This window comes from Candoia aspera, chromosome 1 (genome assembly GCF_035149785.1).
Source record: "Candoia aspera isolate rCanAsp1 chromosome 1, rCanAsp1.hap2, whole genome shotgun sequence".
Classification (NCBI taxonomy): domain Eukaryota; kingdom Metazoa; phylum Chordata; class Lepidosauria; order Squamata; family Boidae; genus Candoia; species Candoia aspera.
The window spans coordinates 275,454,999-275,471,074 of record NC_086153.1 but is presented as its reverse complement, the minus strand read 5'-3'; the positions used below and the strand labels follow the sequence as shown (position 1 = coordinate 275,471,074).

General features: G+C 42.0%; 1 protein-coding gene across 1 annotated transcript in view; it reads right to left on the bottom strand.

Annotated features, from left to right (window-relative positions):
- Window positions 1-5,482, bottom strand: part of GALNT16 (polypeptide N-acetylgalactosaminyltransferase 16) — a 171,044-nt gene extending 165,562 nt beyond the window's left edge. The window contains exon 1 of the mRNA XM_063289812.1: window positions 5,111-5,482. Within this exon, the coding sequence (XP_063145882.1) occupies window positions 5,111-5,308 (198 nt within the window). The 5' untranslated portion in view covers window positions 5,309-5,482. The remainder of the gene's footprint in view (window positions 1-5,110) is intronic.
- Window positions 5,483-16,076: the final 10,594 nt, after the last annotated feature.

The following is a 16,076-nucleotide window of genomic DNA, read 5'->3' as shown; positions in this document are numbered from 1 at the left end:
TGGGTGAATTAATGCTATTTATTTTTAATCTTACTTTTTACTGATTTATATGGTTGCAAGGTTTTTCACTCTTCTGTTGTACAAAAACACTTTTAAGTACAGGCTGGAAAAGTAGGCTATAAATATTTTAAATGACATGTTTGTTTCTGCAATGTATATGTCTCTCAGTTTGAAAAAGCTCTGAGCAACTTACAAGGTACAGAAGTATAATAGAAAGAATTAAAAGAAGAAGAAAAAAGCACAGACACACATGCACACCCCAACCCAAGGAAAACTAATTTCCTAGCTACTGACCCACCAAGGGAACCAGTCCTAGCAACAGTGATCCCCTGCAACAGGGAGGGGACCAGCTATACCATCAAATCTTTCTGGGACAGTCAGGTTTTGGTAGCTTTTCTTAATGCCCAAAATATCCAAAGCAGTGTTTCTCAACCTCAGCAACTTTAAGCTGTGTGGACTTCGACTCCCAGAATTCCCCAGCCAGCTACTTTGAGGTAGCAGCTGATTAACATAGAGATGTTAGAGAGAGATGTAAGAGAGTGAACAGCCCAAGCTAGATTGGCAGTGGAGAAAAAAGTGAGGGGAATGGTGTGTTTGGGAGGGGTCAAAGAAGGTAAAGGTTTGGAACCAGATCGGATTTTTTTGTAAATTTGAGAGAGCCTGCACTAATCTTGAAGGTCTAGGTGTAGCAGTAAGTGACGGTGTTCTGTCCTAAGTGGTCTTTCCTTTTCCTTAGGCTTCTTTCATCTCCTTTCCCCTACGATCCTTTGGCTCTGTTTGTACAACCCAGTCAGCCATTAACCTGGTCAGATCTCCATATTGGTCATTCTAAAACGGTGTTTCTCAACCTTGGCAACTTTAAGATGGTTGGACTCCAACTCCCAGAATTCTGGGAGTTGAAGTCCACCCAGCTTAAAGTTGCCAAGGTTGAGAAACACTGATCTAAAGTCTCCTTGTCTACAGGCTTAATGAGAGTTTTTACCTAATCCCTTCCTGAACTGAACACTTTCAGTATGAAATAAGGTTTTGAAACCGAGAAACTTTTCCACCTACCATCCGAATTATAGAATCTAAGAACTTCACTTAAGCAGCTTATCAACTATTAGACACATCTGTTCTTTGATACTTATTGCACACAGCCATGCAGACTAGAATTTCTCGAGTGCAATTTAGTTATTCCATTTTCCGAAGAACATTGCCGGAGTATTTATTTTTAAAAGTGGTGAGTTCATGCTTATCTGATTATTCTCTGGCCTTCACTGCTGCTTTTCATCCAGCTTCATTTTTCTTGAAATGTTAAGGGATATTTTCACAGCTAATAGCAGGCAGGCCTTTTAGCCTGGAGTCTGCCTTTCATAAAGTGGGAACGCTCATTTTGGCTCTCATGCCACTTTGCAAATTTCATACGCAAAAGTTATGAGATTGTGTTCCGTAGTGCCCTTCTCTCTTGCAAAAATGGCTTTGTTATTTGGCTTGGGCCGTAAAAGTTTCTAGGTTGAACCTGACACATTTTCAGGTCTGGCTGTTAAGTTGATCCCTTTCCCCACTCCCCAACATCAAGCAAGGTGGTAGCGCTTCTGCCAGTACAAGTTGTGTTGTTATGCCCATTTCATTTCAGCAGAACCCCATTAGCCATTCTGTGCACTGCCAGATCAGTAGAAGCACAGCGAAGTCTGAGGGCAGAGCAACAGGGATATGACTTTTAAGTGGCATGATGCTTTCAAGTTGTGTTGTGGCAACCATATCATGTATGGTCTAGAAAAAGCATCCAAAACAAATCAGCCTCCCAGAAAGAAAAAAACTGAAGATCATATATGTCTTTACCCTGATTCATTAAATAAAGGGACTGATGGTTAAACTGAGAAAGAATACCATGATGAGGAAAGAGAAGGCAGGTGTCTGCATTTGTCCCACTGGGTCAATTTATTGTTAATTTTTTTTCCTGCACAAGGCAAGATTGAGAGCCAGCAGCGCTCTGATATGATGCTCTGATAGAGCAAATCCTATCCGTCCAGTTACTAAAGAAACAGAGTGAAGGCGGAAGACAAAGCAGTTAGAGAATGGATCCAGATTAGATTTGGCTTTTAAAAATAATAATACTAATAATAACCCTACTATTTTTACAATATAATTCTATGAACCCTATACTTTTCTAAAGAAATATCTTGAAATCATATATTTTGAAACTAAACCTCATACTTTTGTGTACTCTGTAATAGTAAAATAATAATTTCCCTTAAGTTTCATCCCACAAAATTTAAAATTCTAATTGCAGATATCAGAATAAAAAATAGCTACAGTATTATGTATATAACATATGCATACATATTTTCATCTGAATATAAAAATAATTCAAGTACAGGCAGCTATTGTGTCTAAGGAAATGCCACTGTCCCCCACATTTGTGTCCCATAGAAATAGGTATGCTAAACTAAATCCTCCTTTGCAGATTCTTAGACCACAAATGTATATTTTTCTGGGTAGATAATGGTACTGTTAAAAGGAATGTTGGCGGGGGAGGTCAACAGCATCAAAATGGTGGCTATAAGCAGGCAGTTAAAGCTCTACCTCTTTTTACATGCATGTGATGCACATTTAAAAGTGGTGGGTTTTCATTGCTCCGTGGCACCCACCATTCTGATCCTGTTGAACACCCCCCCATGGGTGCTCCTGGTATCATATCTATGGGAGGAAAATTACATACTGCAATTATTCCATTACATAATGCAAGTGCAGCACAAGTCTTCGAAACACTTAGGAAAACTATGCTATATATAGTTTATTACACAAAGCCCAGAGATGGAACACTGAGGACAGCACCATGCCCATCACTAACAAGATTATGGCCCCAAGCTGCTGATCTCCAGTGATTTTGCTTTTAAGGCCCACCGTCTGCCACTATTTTAATCACTGCATCTAGGTAGCAAATTGATCCACCAATAAAATGCGATACAATTTCTGAAGTGCTTTTAGCCAGGTCATTCCAATGACGTTCTGGTAGTTTTAGTCAACAGATTACTTTTATTTTAGGATATCTTGGAGCCTGAACAAGAGGCAGTTCTCTATGACAAAGGAAAGCCTTCATCTAGCAGAGATGAAAGACTTCCACATTTTTCCCTTGCACAAAATAGAAGTGCCCTCTTGTTGCAACAGCATTATAGTGGAACAAAGTACAGCCTTGGCAAAGGATATTGTAGATTTGGTGAAGGTGAAAGGTCCCCTGTGCAAGCACTGAGTCATGTCTGACCCTCTGGGGGGACGCCGCTTTCGTGACATTTTCTTGGCAGACTATAGTGGGGTGGTTTGCCATTGCCTTCCCTAGTCATCAACTTCCCCAACAAGCTGGGTACTCATTTTACTGACCTCAGAAGGATGGAAGCCTGAGTCGACCTGAGCCAGCTACCCAAGAATCCAGCTTCCACTGGGATCGAACTCGGGTCGTGGGGAGAGTTTTGGTTGCAATACTGCCACCTACCACTCTGCGCCACACAAGGCTCTTATTGTAGATTCAGAGCCCCTCAAATCAAAGAGAATCCAGAGATGGCAACCTGTCAGCTAGCAGCCACTTTAAATATGGGGACAGACTTTCATTTGTGTCTGTGGTCCTTTTGCCTCCTTTTGTCATCACCAAGTATGTCTTACTATTGTTTTAACTCTCAGACAAGCACAGCCTCCATATTCAACATGTGATTAATGTTTATAGATTAATCTATCTATCTATATTTGCCATGGAGGCACTCAGTGTTGTATGATCAGCTAAATGTAAATGAATTGTTGGTGTGTTTTGAGCAATTCTGAATGTCTCATATTATACAATGAACCAGTTAATTCATATCATTGGCCCAGCTACTCAATGGCTAGGAAAGATCTTTCCTTAGCCTGTTATTCTACCCACCCAACCAGCTCTCTGCCAACTGGAGATGCCAAGAACCGAACCTGCACTGAGGACCTGGGAAAGAAGAAGCAACGATTCACTCATTTACAGGCAGTGAGGTCTGTAAAGCTGGCTAACTCTGAAACTCCCTGCCGGCCTGAGAAATCCCTTAAGTCCCAATTCAGGTATTTAAGGAGAAGCAATGCAAGGAAAGAAATGCAACTCTCACACTTACCTCCCTTTCCCCCCCCCCCCTTATACCAATCCTAAACCTATTTGTGCTCAAACTCTTTTTTTAGGAGTAAATAATATTGTCCTTTCATTTGGAAGAGGTATACTGTTTCCCTGCTACAGATACAGTGCTAAATGCCTTGAAATGAAGACTTCAGGTACAACTAGATGAACTTTGAGGCACACAAGCCCTCTGCCCCTGCATTGCCAGAGAAGATTCACATCTGGAATCGCAGTTTGCAAAGCCACAGCCCAATTAACTCATCTTTTCACATCTCAGAGCTTCAGTGATCACTCAGACCTTGTCAGTTCCTGCGTGGCAGCCCCTGAAGTGTGCAGAAGCCAGGGTGACTCCTTCCCTGGGCAAAGGTCTCTGGCCTGACACCATCACGCAGGCCACTTGGGACACCAGGATGCCCTTCCCCTCCGGTATCCCAAAGGAAGGGTCCTCGAATCCAGGTCCGGCCCAACCCCACACGTGAGTTTCATTTTTATTCTCCTCCTCTCCCTCTGCAACCCGCATCTTTTGATGTCGTTGACAAGCTACCTCGCGAATGCCAACCCGGCTTTTTCTCCCACGGCGGCTTGATCCCATCCCTCGCCGGTTCCCAGCCTGACGCTGAGGAACTCGAGCGACAACAGTCGCAAGACTTTGCCGCGGCGCAGGATCCCCTTCCCCCTCGCCAGCCCCATCACTTCGTAGCGCTTCCCCAATTGTAAATGCTGCCATGGTTACCAGGAAGAATGCTCGGATAAATACGTAGAGACCCGGGCACAAGCAAGGCTGCCCCCGCTCCGCCCGCTTTCCCGCTCCATCTCTTCCTCCTCACCAGCAGCATCCACTCGGCCAGTCTCTCCGCAAACTCGGCCGGCGTTTCGACACCCCCGCACCCCCCCCCCACGCCCGCCCGGCATCTGGCTCTGCAGTAAGGCAACCGCGGAACCAGAACCACCAACCCACCCCGGGCACTGGGCTCCGGGTGCCCGGGGGGAAGCCACACTTACGAGGAGGGGGACGGTCCTCTCTTCTTTGTGGAGCTCGACTTTGCCGGAGCTTCTCTGCCCACTCTTGCCGCCGCCGCTGCTGGGAGACCGGCTGGACGCTGCTGAATGAGGCTTGTTGTCCTGCCACAAGTAATAGAAAGTGCCCAGGATCCAGGCTACGGTCAGGATCGCAATGGCATTAGCCCGGATCCGCCTCATCGCGGGACCTCGGGGCTGCCTGGGAGCTCCGCGTCAGCTGAAGAGGGGATCAGTTCTTGGGGAGACGAGAGCGGAGAGAAATGGGAGAGTGGTGGCACACGATTCCCTCTCCCTCCCCGTTTGGCTGGCTCGCGCGGTCACAGCAGTTCGTTTGAGCTCTTGCTCCCGGCTGAGTCCCGCAGAGCGAAAAGAGAGTGAGAAAGACTGAGGAAGAGGGAGAGGAAGAGAGCAGGAGGCAGGTCTTCCGGGTCCTAACGCCTTCGGTGAGACCTACGAATATTTGATCACCCTTGGACTAACCCATCCAGGGGAGACAACAGCGCGCTTCCTCGCAGCCCTACCGCTCAGACGAGCAGGGATGATTATTTTACAGCCTTCCTGTTTTCCCCCGTTTGGGGCATTGTAGAGGACGAGAGGGCTGGATATTTCATCTCATGGCTCTGGAAAAGAATATGGGGGGGCGGGCGGGGGGGGGTATTGTGATACCACCGTGTTCCTTAAAAAAATTCTCCTAAAGCAGCAGCAAGCCGTTTATTCGCTGCTAAACGCTGCCGTGGAAAGGCATCTCCCACGCTCGAGTGCCGCTGCTGGTGGGCTCATTCATAAAGCCAGCATTGTAATTTGCAGACAATTGATATAAAATGTGCCGGATGCCAAGAGGTGGCTAGGATGCGGTTCCAGCCATCGTGGGCAATAGGACAAGCCAGATAGAAGCTAGGAGTTCTCTAGAGAAAGAGAGAAACTTGGCATTACTAACCCGAAATGTTCAAAAACAACAGGGGAATCGAAAACAGGAGCAATTGATGAGAGGAATATTTGACTTCTTCTGCATTATAAAGGATGCGCAATCTCTTGCCATCATGCCTCAGATGTAATCTTGCAGCCCTAGGATCCAGCAGTGTGTAATATCCAAACTGTTATTCCCACCAGTGTAACAAGATCTTCTTTGAATGGAGAAAGGGGGACCTCCGCTTGCAGACTGATTTAAATTCAGTGTCTTTACTGACAGGTGCAGTTGAATTCCAATCCTGAATGTCATTAAAATAAATCAAAACTTTCTATTCCACTGATGTCCTTAGAAATGAAATAAGGCAGCTGTTGGAATCCAGAGCTCTCTAGATGGACAGTAGTATCCATAATTCCCAAGCAACACTGCTTCAGTCTGGGTTGGCTGGGAATTATGAGAGTTGAAGTCCAAGGCACTTCAGGGAGGGGAAGATTGATGTCTTGATAAAGCTGCACCCTCACCTTCCTGCCAAAAGGTAAAGGGGCAAACTCTACTTCTAAAGAAAACTGCCTGAAGTTGTCTGTTGCAGGCCCCTGCATTTCAGGGCAGTGGTGGGACTGATGATTCAGAAGTGATTCAGATTCCTGCCTCAGACTAGCAAATACATTCCCTGGGAAGGTAACATTAGGTGTAATGAGAGAGGGGGGCAGGTGGCAAGGCGGAAGGGAGGGAATCCTAATGGATCTGTTGCAATGGCTTTCAAAAGGATAGCACTAAAAATGTTCACATTTGCTGGAGAAACATGAAGGAGCACTGTGGTCCCTTTATGACCAACAAAGGCTTCAAGCCTGTGATACTTGGAAGGTTTCTGTTCAGAAGAATTCTGTAATATCTACTGAGGAAAAAAGGGAGTATGTATAAAGATTTGTCCTGATCCAATTCTATTAAGGCAACCATTTTATCCAGAGCCCTCATTCCACTTTCCCTAGATGCATTGTGTCATTGGTCCTGAGTTGTCACAAAATGTCATGGAGTTCAAATAAAACAGCACATGGGTTGAGTTCCAGCTGCTCAGCTTCTCCATCACAAAGGTCTTAAGCAGGACTTCTGGTGAGAATTCATGGTGACCTAGACATCCCTGAAGGAGCAGGGACAGCAGTGCAGCAGAGATCAGAGGCCAGATGGAGAATTCTGGCTGGCACAGTCTTTCTGGGTAGAGAAATCATGAGATCACCCACATGTACTCTGGACAGCTGCTCCTCGTGAGTTGACTGTAGGAACTGAGGTTTTTGTGGTCAACTTGTGAGTTGAGCTGTTGGGAATTGATGGATTTCAACCAAGCTCACAGCCATAATGTAGCCTATATGGACATAAAGTTCACCGAGCCTCATTTCTTAATCACTTCTGGAAATTACTTCTGGAAATTACTTCAACTATTAGGAACCTTTGGAACAACAAGTTTTATAGCACTCACCAGGCGATTTTCCTTCAATCCTTAGCAAATGAAGTTTTAAACACAAGTTTAAGAACTTTTTAAAAATCTTTCTTTTTGGAATAAACAGCAAAAGGTTGATTAAAATGTTGATTTTGGAAAGTTATAAATGGACTATGGGTCCAGATGGATTTGAAATAAGATTTTGAAAGTAATTATAAGAATCCTTCCCATGGGAAAATGCTGTTGTTTTGAATTCCTAAAACACACACACACACATGGTAGGATGGGACTTTGAAGGTTGGACACTAGAGGGAACCAGAAGGAACTAAAAATTGTAATTAAAGAAGAACATTTAAATTTGACTTACTTATACAGAATGGAGCAAAATACTTTAACATTGGACTTATTGAAGGATATTTGTGAACAATGGACTCAGAAGTTAATTTTAAGAGTGTCTGCCATTATAGATAGACTGTGTTTAAAAGATGTTATAGAAAAGGAACAAGTTTTACTGGACAAGACTGAGACTGATTTGAAAGTGGATTTAAAAATGACAGGCTACAAGAATGATATGGAAAAAGATGCTACAGTGGATACACAAATGAAACCAGCTGATGTCTTCATAATTAAAAGGGACATACAAATAACAAACCAAAAGAGTGACTTGGATAACTTCCCTATATTGGATTTACAAACAAAACCTCTTAAAGTTTTGAAGGATTTTGTGAGAAGGGACAAAGAAAAAATGAAAATAAATCAAGTTCTAGGACATTATTTGAAGAGATAAAAGTAAAGATTGTTAAAAGTAAAAGGAAGGAATATAAAGTTGGTTTATTTGATCAAGGTTAAAATAGATATGTTGTTATCTCTGGTAAACCTTAATGGACCTTTGCTGACCAGGACTGAAATAAATAAATAAATAAATAAAATTATTATTTAAAAAAATTAAAGGTCTTAAGAGGAACTATTGCCTAGAAGAGCATCAAGGAATACTGAAGACAGAGTAATGCAGGTTCATATGGGCAGTCCTTAGTAAAGGTAAAGGTTTCCCTTGACGTTAAGTCCAGTCGTGTCTGACTCTAGGGGGCGGTGCTCATCTCCATTTCAAAGCCGAAGAGCCGGCGTTTGTCCGTAGACACTTCCGTGGTCATGTGGCCGGCATGACTAAACAGAACGCCATTACCTCCCCGCCAAAGCGGTACCTATTCATCTACTCACATTGGCATGTTTTCGAACTGCTAGGTTGACAGGAGCTGGGACTAGCAATGGGAGCTCACCCCGTCACGTGGATTCGAACCACCGACCTTCCGATCGGCAAGCTCAGCAGCTCAGCGGTTTAACCTACAGTGCCACCGCGTCCCTTGGGCAGTCCTTACCTAGGTGTAAAGGGAAGGCAAGAATAAAGAGACCTCAGGGCCAAAGAGATCAGCACCATTTCCAGCATTGCCATCTGCTGACATTGATTTTATTTTTCTTTCTTTTAAAACAGAGCTCCCAATAACAGGTTTTTTTGAGCTATCTGCAATCAATTAGATCATTAAAAAACTTTATTAAAAACTATCCAAATTCACATAGAGGACAGCACAAAAGATATATATTTTTTTAAAAAAACCAAGAGCAGCAATAATGAGAGCAGTGGATATAGCATAGCAACTAAATCCTGAAGTTCTAAAACACCAGAATGTTAGACAGATCCCTCCATGGATTGTCCTCTGCTGGCACTTTTTTTTTTCCGATTAAGAAAGCCTCTCCCACTTTATAGCTCAAAGGTACTCCATATTTGGGGCTGGGAGGCATACTTGAACATGTAGAGGCATCAGTCACAAAGCTGAACATTTAAGTTGCTTAAGTCTGTGCATGACACATGACACATCAGACAATTGTGTGCATTTGGAAGCCAAAGTTGGCTGCAGTTCTCCATATCTTCAGTGGCAAATTCATGGCTTGCTGACATGTGAGTAGTGAAATAATGACTGCACAGCTACCCTGTCCATATTTATTTCATCTTCTGTTTTTTCTCCTTAGATGAGGGTAATCACTGGCTCTATTGTTCCTCAAGGCTCATCTGTGTCAATTTTATAGATATATTGAAAAGCCCCTCTTGGCTCTTTGCCCTTCAGAAGCCACTTCTGCCATCCTGTCCACCACTAAGAAGCACAGGGGTTATGAGCAATATAGAAAAATGGGTATGAGCCAAAGCACAGGAGCCAAATTAAGTTTTACCAGAAAAGGAGTAACTTTCTATCACAGCCTTCTCTAATCTGGTATCCTCCAGATTAGAGGACTACTACTCCTCAGAGTTCTCAGCCAGTGTGACATTGGCCATCCTGGTTGAGAATTCTGGGGTTTGTAGTCCCAGAATACCTGGAAGGTATCAGATGAGGGAAAATTGTGCTCTTGGGTTATGACCACAGGGAGAAGAACAAGCATGATCTCCAAATAGGTAATAGCTATGATTTCATGATTCAAAGGATGCTTTGCAACCTAGAATGCCCCATTTGTGGTGGCTGTTCATGCAGCCCTGATATAGCAGCAGAAGAAATGCAGATAAGGGAAGTTGGGTGATGGGTATACAGCTAGTAATACCTCTGCAGTTGTAAAATGCTGAGTATTCCCATTTATCTGTTCAGCCACAGAGAAGACAGAACTTCATAAATGTTACCATTGGTTTTCACTTTCTGTTGAACAGATTTGTGAAAATCTGCATTAATATATTCTACTTTTGACAGACTGGGTGAAGGGGGAGCAAGGGTTTGCGTCTGATCCATCCAGAAAGAGAATGGGAGAAAAGCTCTAAGTGAGCTGGTTGATAAAATTAGGTTTAAAAACTAAGTTAATGTCCAAGAGATAACTGTCTGGGATTGACTATATGTTGCTCTACGTTCAGCATTATCAGAGAAGCTGGAATTCCACAGCTGGAGGACAAGTTGCCCACCCATGCCCTAGCTTTTTAGTTGACATTTTTGGGTGATGGATATGAACCCCAGCTGGATTTTGCTTATTGCCAGTCCTTACATGGGACACATCTTCCAATTCCTTCTAGTTGAGTTACTACAGAGCCAGGCTGTGTAAGAGAGATAGATGTATGTCGATGAAAGTTCTCAGTCATCCAGGTAGAATTGTCTGTAGGCTGAGTCATGGCAACTGGATTTCTTTCTTTTTGGTTGAAATGTTTCACTGCTTGTCCAAGAAGCTTCTTCAGTCTGGGCAAAGGTTGGTAAGGGGACCCCTTATATGTCTTCCAGGGTGGCTGCATTGTCCCTACACCTGAATGGCTTGTTAATTGTGTGGATTGTCTTTGGGATGTCTTACTCCTAAATCCCTGGCTCATCCCCAAGTGGATCGTTAAGTGTGGCCTTCCTGTAAGTTAAGTAAGGCCACACTTACTTAACACACTGATGAAACATTGACCTGCAACAATGCCCACTAAGGGTCAGTGTGATGCCATTGTGGAGACCTGGGAAATTAAAAAAAGCAAATTAAACACATCTCATGATAATATCCTTAGAAATAATTCAGGGTGATTCACTCCAGGTAGCACTTAACACACTGATGTTAAGTAAGGCCACACTTAACGATCCACTTGGGGATGAGCCAGGGATTTAGGAGTAAGACATCCCAAAGACAATCCACACAATTAACAAGCCATTCAGGTGTAGGGACAATGCAGCCACCCTGGAAGACATATATGGGGTCCCCTTACCAACCTTTGCCCAGACTGAAGAAGCTGCTTGGATAAGCAGCAAAACGTTTAAACTAAAAAGAAAGAAATCCAGTTGCCATGACTCAACCTACAGACAGAGATAGATGTAGTGACATAACTCCCAAACTGACAATAATAGATAAGTTAACTGTTCTCTTGAGAAAGTGACCTCTTCTTGAACACTAGAAAGGATTAGGAGAATTAGAAATCAGAAACATTGACCTGCAACAATGCCCACTAAGGGTCAGTGTGATGCCATTGTGGAGACCTGGGAAATTAAAAAAAGCAATTTAAACACATCTCATGATAATATCCTTAGAAATAATTCAGGGTGATTCACTCCAGGTAGCACAGATATTTGAAATATGAGAAACATGACCTGGTTTCATTATTGTTATCAGACTTCCCCACTTTTCCCAGCATTCCACTTCTCTTTTCCTTAGGAACAAGAACAGCTCACTTTTGAAGACATTTAGGCTCTTCTATCAGCTTTACAAGTAATCTGTTCCATATGCAATTTTCTCCTGTCATTGGCTGCCTTGCCCAAACAGCCATCCGTTTTAGCTTGGTTGCTATTTCTTCTTTGTTGGGGCAGAAGAGGAATGGCTCCTGGCTGTGGAGTTAGCTTCAAAGTTAGCAATCCATAAATGGTTGTTTTGGTATCTTTTTCAAGAGCAGTGGGTATTGAAAACAAGAAACTTGGTAGAGATCTAACCTTATTCCCCCAAAGTGGAACGAACGTTACCATTCTGGTCCTCATGCTATTCCAGACTGTGGCATGTTTCATTTCCACATCTCTTGGATCCAGGCTAGAGTATTTTCAGGTTCCTGATGGGTGGGGCCACAAGCATTCCCTACGTGATACCTAAACATATGCACAAAAGATTATGATATGGGATAGGCATCACCACAGCTGCCCTCAGATTATTACATTAGAACACAGGCTTCACATCAGGTTTATGGGTGACACCTTCAAGAAGCTTTACACTGTATTTCACATATTTACAATAAATGTGATCATAATGTGTGGAATTCAACATCAGATTTGGAAAGATCCCTAAGACTATAATCCTGGCAGCAGCCCCACTGAATGAAAAGATCCTAACTTCCAAGAATGTGTGTATAGAATATAGCTGAATTCAGTGGGATTCACTTCTGAGTAGACATGGTAAACTCCTTCTGTACAATCTGTCTTGCTAACGAGGCTGTTCCCTAAACAGATATGCAAATAAATCAGTGGTGACAACACACAGCAAAATACTGTGATACTGATAACACAAAGGACCCCAAGGCACCAGAATAAGGACACTAGAAACAAAGAAGAGACAGAAGGGAATTGCAAAGGATAAAGTAGTTTAATATCTAAATCCAAGGCCCATCTCAGTCCTTTAGTCTTATCTTATTCAAAACCACACTTAAGCATAGCTCTCCTAAAAGCTTAACATTTGCCTGTATTATCCTAAGCACCTTATTAAATGAAAGTAGTCTTGAATCTTGAGTGTGTTTCAAAGCAAGCTTCTAAAAAGCCTTATTACATACTTCCTATTTCAATTCTATTCAAGATTTAATTATGACTTAAGATTTTCATGGCAATTTTAGGTCCTAATGCTTACGGCATGTGTATTGCACACAACATGACTGCCTACTTGAAAAGGCTCTAAAGAATGGAGAAACAACATTTATTTAATAGTTTCTAAAACTGTGCTCACTATAGGGCCTCTTACTTCCTAAAACGCATTTAGAATGTGGCCAGCAAACAATAGTTGGCTTTAACAGATGGCATTTTAGCTTTGCCTTGCTACAAATAATCAGTAGTACAAACTATCAGTTACCAATAAGCTTTGTTTTCCTTTGCCTCTGTCTGTGTGTGTGTGTGTGTGCGCGCGTTGATGGAGAAATTTCTTGATTGCAGTCAAGAAAGCAGGCTGGCAATTGATCACAAATCACAGTATGAAGGAATATTTTCTCAATTTTCAAGTGGAAAACTCTAGGCTGAGTTTAGATTGTTCAATGACAATCAGGGAGTCCCTGATGATCAGTAAGTAAAATTACATATAGAAAGAGAGAAAGAGATCTTTCCTTGGAGGTTCAGGCAGAATTAATTAAATGAAGAGTCTTTCACCAGGCTTATTCATCCAGTTGCCTACAACTCATTTTGTGGAGATGTAGCTTGACCACAGTTTTCGTGCAATGGGTTACATATAAGCAGCTTCCTCTGCAAACTATCTGGAGAAATTGTGAAGGTTACACAGAATATGATGGCTGAATGACTATCTGACTGTACTGCAGGGAATGTATTTGGCCATTATTGAAATAGCTCCACTGGCTTCCAGTCTGTTTGTTTATTCAATTTATGTAGCCACCCATCTCAAACCAGTGACTCTGGGTGGCTAACAACCATAAAAACAGTTGAACAATTAAAACAGTACAAAAAAAATTAAATACAAATAGCAGCCAAGAGATGTTACACGATACACATTAATATCAACATACTGGTGTTTCTATTTACAGTTGTAAAAGGCTTTGGATCTGAGAAAAAATTATTTGTTCTCTGTAACTTCCTTCCAGGTGGTTGGCTAATTCATGGAGGCAGAGCAGGATCCTGTGTCGTACCCTTCTCTTACATCATGAGCATTCAGTTCTTCTTCAATTCTTCAATCTACAGGTATTTGCTGAATATCTGAAAAAGAACCAAACTAACTGCAGTTGTGTCAGATGATCCACACCCTCAAAACCCTTCAGGTGTTGCATGTGTGAAAAGGACTCAAACTCCCTCTGAAGATTTTTTTGTGCCTTTTTCTTCCAGAGGGATGGAGGTGGGGCCTACTAAGAGGATCTTTCTGTGTGCCACCTTATTAATGGCCTCCTTTAATCTGCTGCTCTTCAAATGAGTTGAACTTGCATTCTTATATTCCGCAGCCACCATGGCCTGGTCAGAGATACACGTCAGTTGAAATGCGGTGGCGCTGCGGGTTAAACCGCTGAGCTGTCGATCGGAAGGTCGGCGGTTCGAAACCGCGCGGCGGGGTGAGCTCCCGTTGCTCGTCCCAGCTCCTGCTCACCTAGCAGTTCGAAAACATGCAAATGTGAGTAGATCAATAGGTACCGCTTCGGCGGGAAGGTAACGGCGTTCCGAGTCGTCATGCTGGCCACATGACCCGGAAGTGTCTATGACAACGCCGGCTCCAAGGCTTAGAAACGGAGATGAGCACCGCCCCCTAGAGTCGGACACGACTGGACTTTACGTCAAGGGAAACCTTTACCTTTACCTTAATCTGCTGCTCTTCAAATGAGTTGAACTTGCATTCTTATATTCCGCAGCCACCATGGCCTGGTCAGAGATACACGTCAGTTGAAATCCAAGATATTGGGAGCACAACAGATTGGGGAAGGTGAGGTGCCAGATCTTTATTGACAACAATGAGGATAGATTATAACTGCTTTGGAAATGTTTATATCTCTTGGTTAATTTTATTAGAACTTTATGTCTTTTATTGTGCTTTGCTATCTTATATTACTGAGGTAGCTATTATTTTATTCAAATTTATTTTGAATATATGCAAACTACTGTATATAGCAATATAATATGCCTGGTAAAAATAAAATATATATGGAATTCAGGATGTATAATAGATTAAATAAATTATTATTTGTACAGGTTTAGTTATAAATAGATTCAGCTGAAATCCACTGGGCTTGCTTTCAGTGGAAATATATTTAAGTTGGGATGATCGTTTTCAGTAGAAGTCCACAAAATGGTGCATCTCAACTACCTTTATTGTAGTTCTCAAGGCAGTTAATCTTTGGTTGTCTGTTTTCTCTATCTGATTTCCATAGCAGTGATCAAAATCCAAGGTCTGGTGTATTCATTCACACTGATTAAATTAATTAACCCCCCTTCCTGCAAAACTCTATCCCAAATGCCTGGTTTGCATTTATATCAAGATATATTGCTTCAGAAGTGAAATATGTGGAGAGATTTTTGAATTAGTCAGGGATAACTAATACAGATATATCTTCCAGATTCTGCAAAGAACTGAGGAAAAAAATGGATTATTCCAGGTTTGAAGAACTGACTTAAGTAATGGCTCTAAAAACTGATTTCCAGTTTTTTTTAAATATCCCATAATGAATCTCTGTTCTTTCCACCCTTTCAGTGGAGGACAACAGCAAAGTATGTTTGATGTATCTTGGTATAAGGCAGATAAACTTTTGAGGATTAAACATCTGGAACGGTCTAGGAGCTTTTCCTTAACATTCCTCTGATCTGAGAGATCAGGGCTGGCTGAAGTCATGGCCTGCCACAGAGAACGTGTCATTCACAACAGCAGAGAATGATCCTTCTAGAACTCTGGAAACAATTTAAACTAAATCATGCGAAGTTCAGTTGAAAGTATTTAATACCACATTATTAAAAGCAGCAAATTTTGACTACGTAACTTCATACATCCTGTCTCTCCATAGTTAATGTGAATTTTTTTTTCAAAAGTCCAGATTTGGGCAATATATTTATTAGGCCAACTCTAGTTACAAAATCATATGAAATTTTTTGATGGTATAATGATTAATAAGCAAGGGGGAGGGAAGAAAAAATGGAAACAGCTGGGGAAAGACTGGATAATACTATAATAAACTTGTTTATCTTTAAGATGCCATAAGATTCATTGTTCTTTCGACCACAACAAACTGTTGAGGCTACTACTCTGAAAATATGGTTCAAATGTTCCTTGACTTAATTTCCAGAAACAAAATATAGTGACAACAGATTTAATGATATTGGATTTACACTAATGTAATTGCCTGATTTATTAAATCTGGCCATATTTTCTACTGGCAATTCGGTCTTTCACAAGAACATCCATATTTCTGGTACTCTCTATGGAACTGGACATGTTCTTCTATC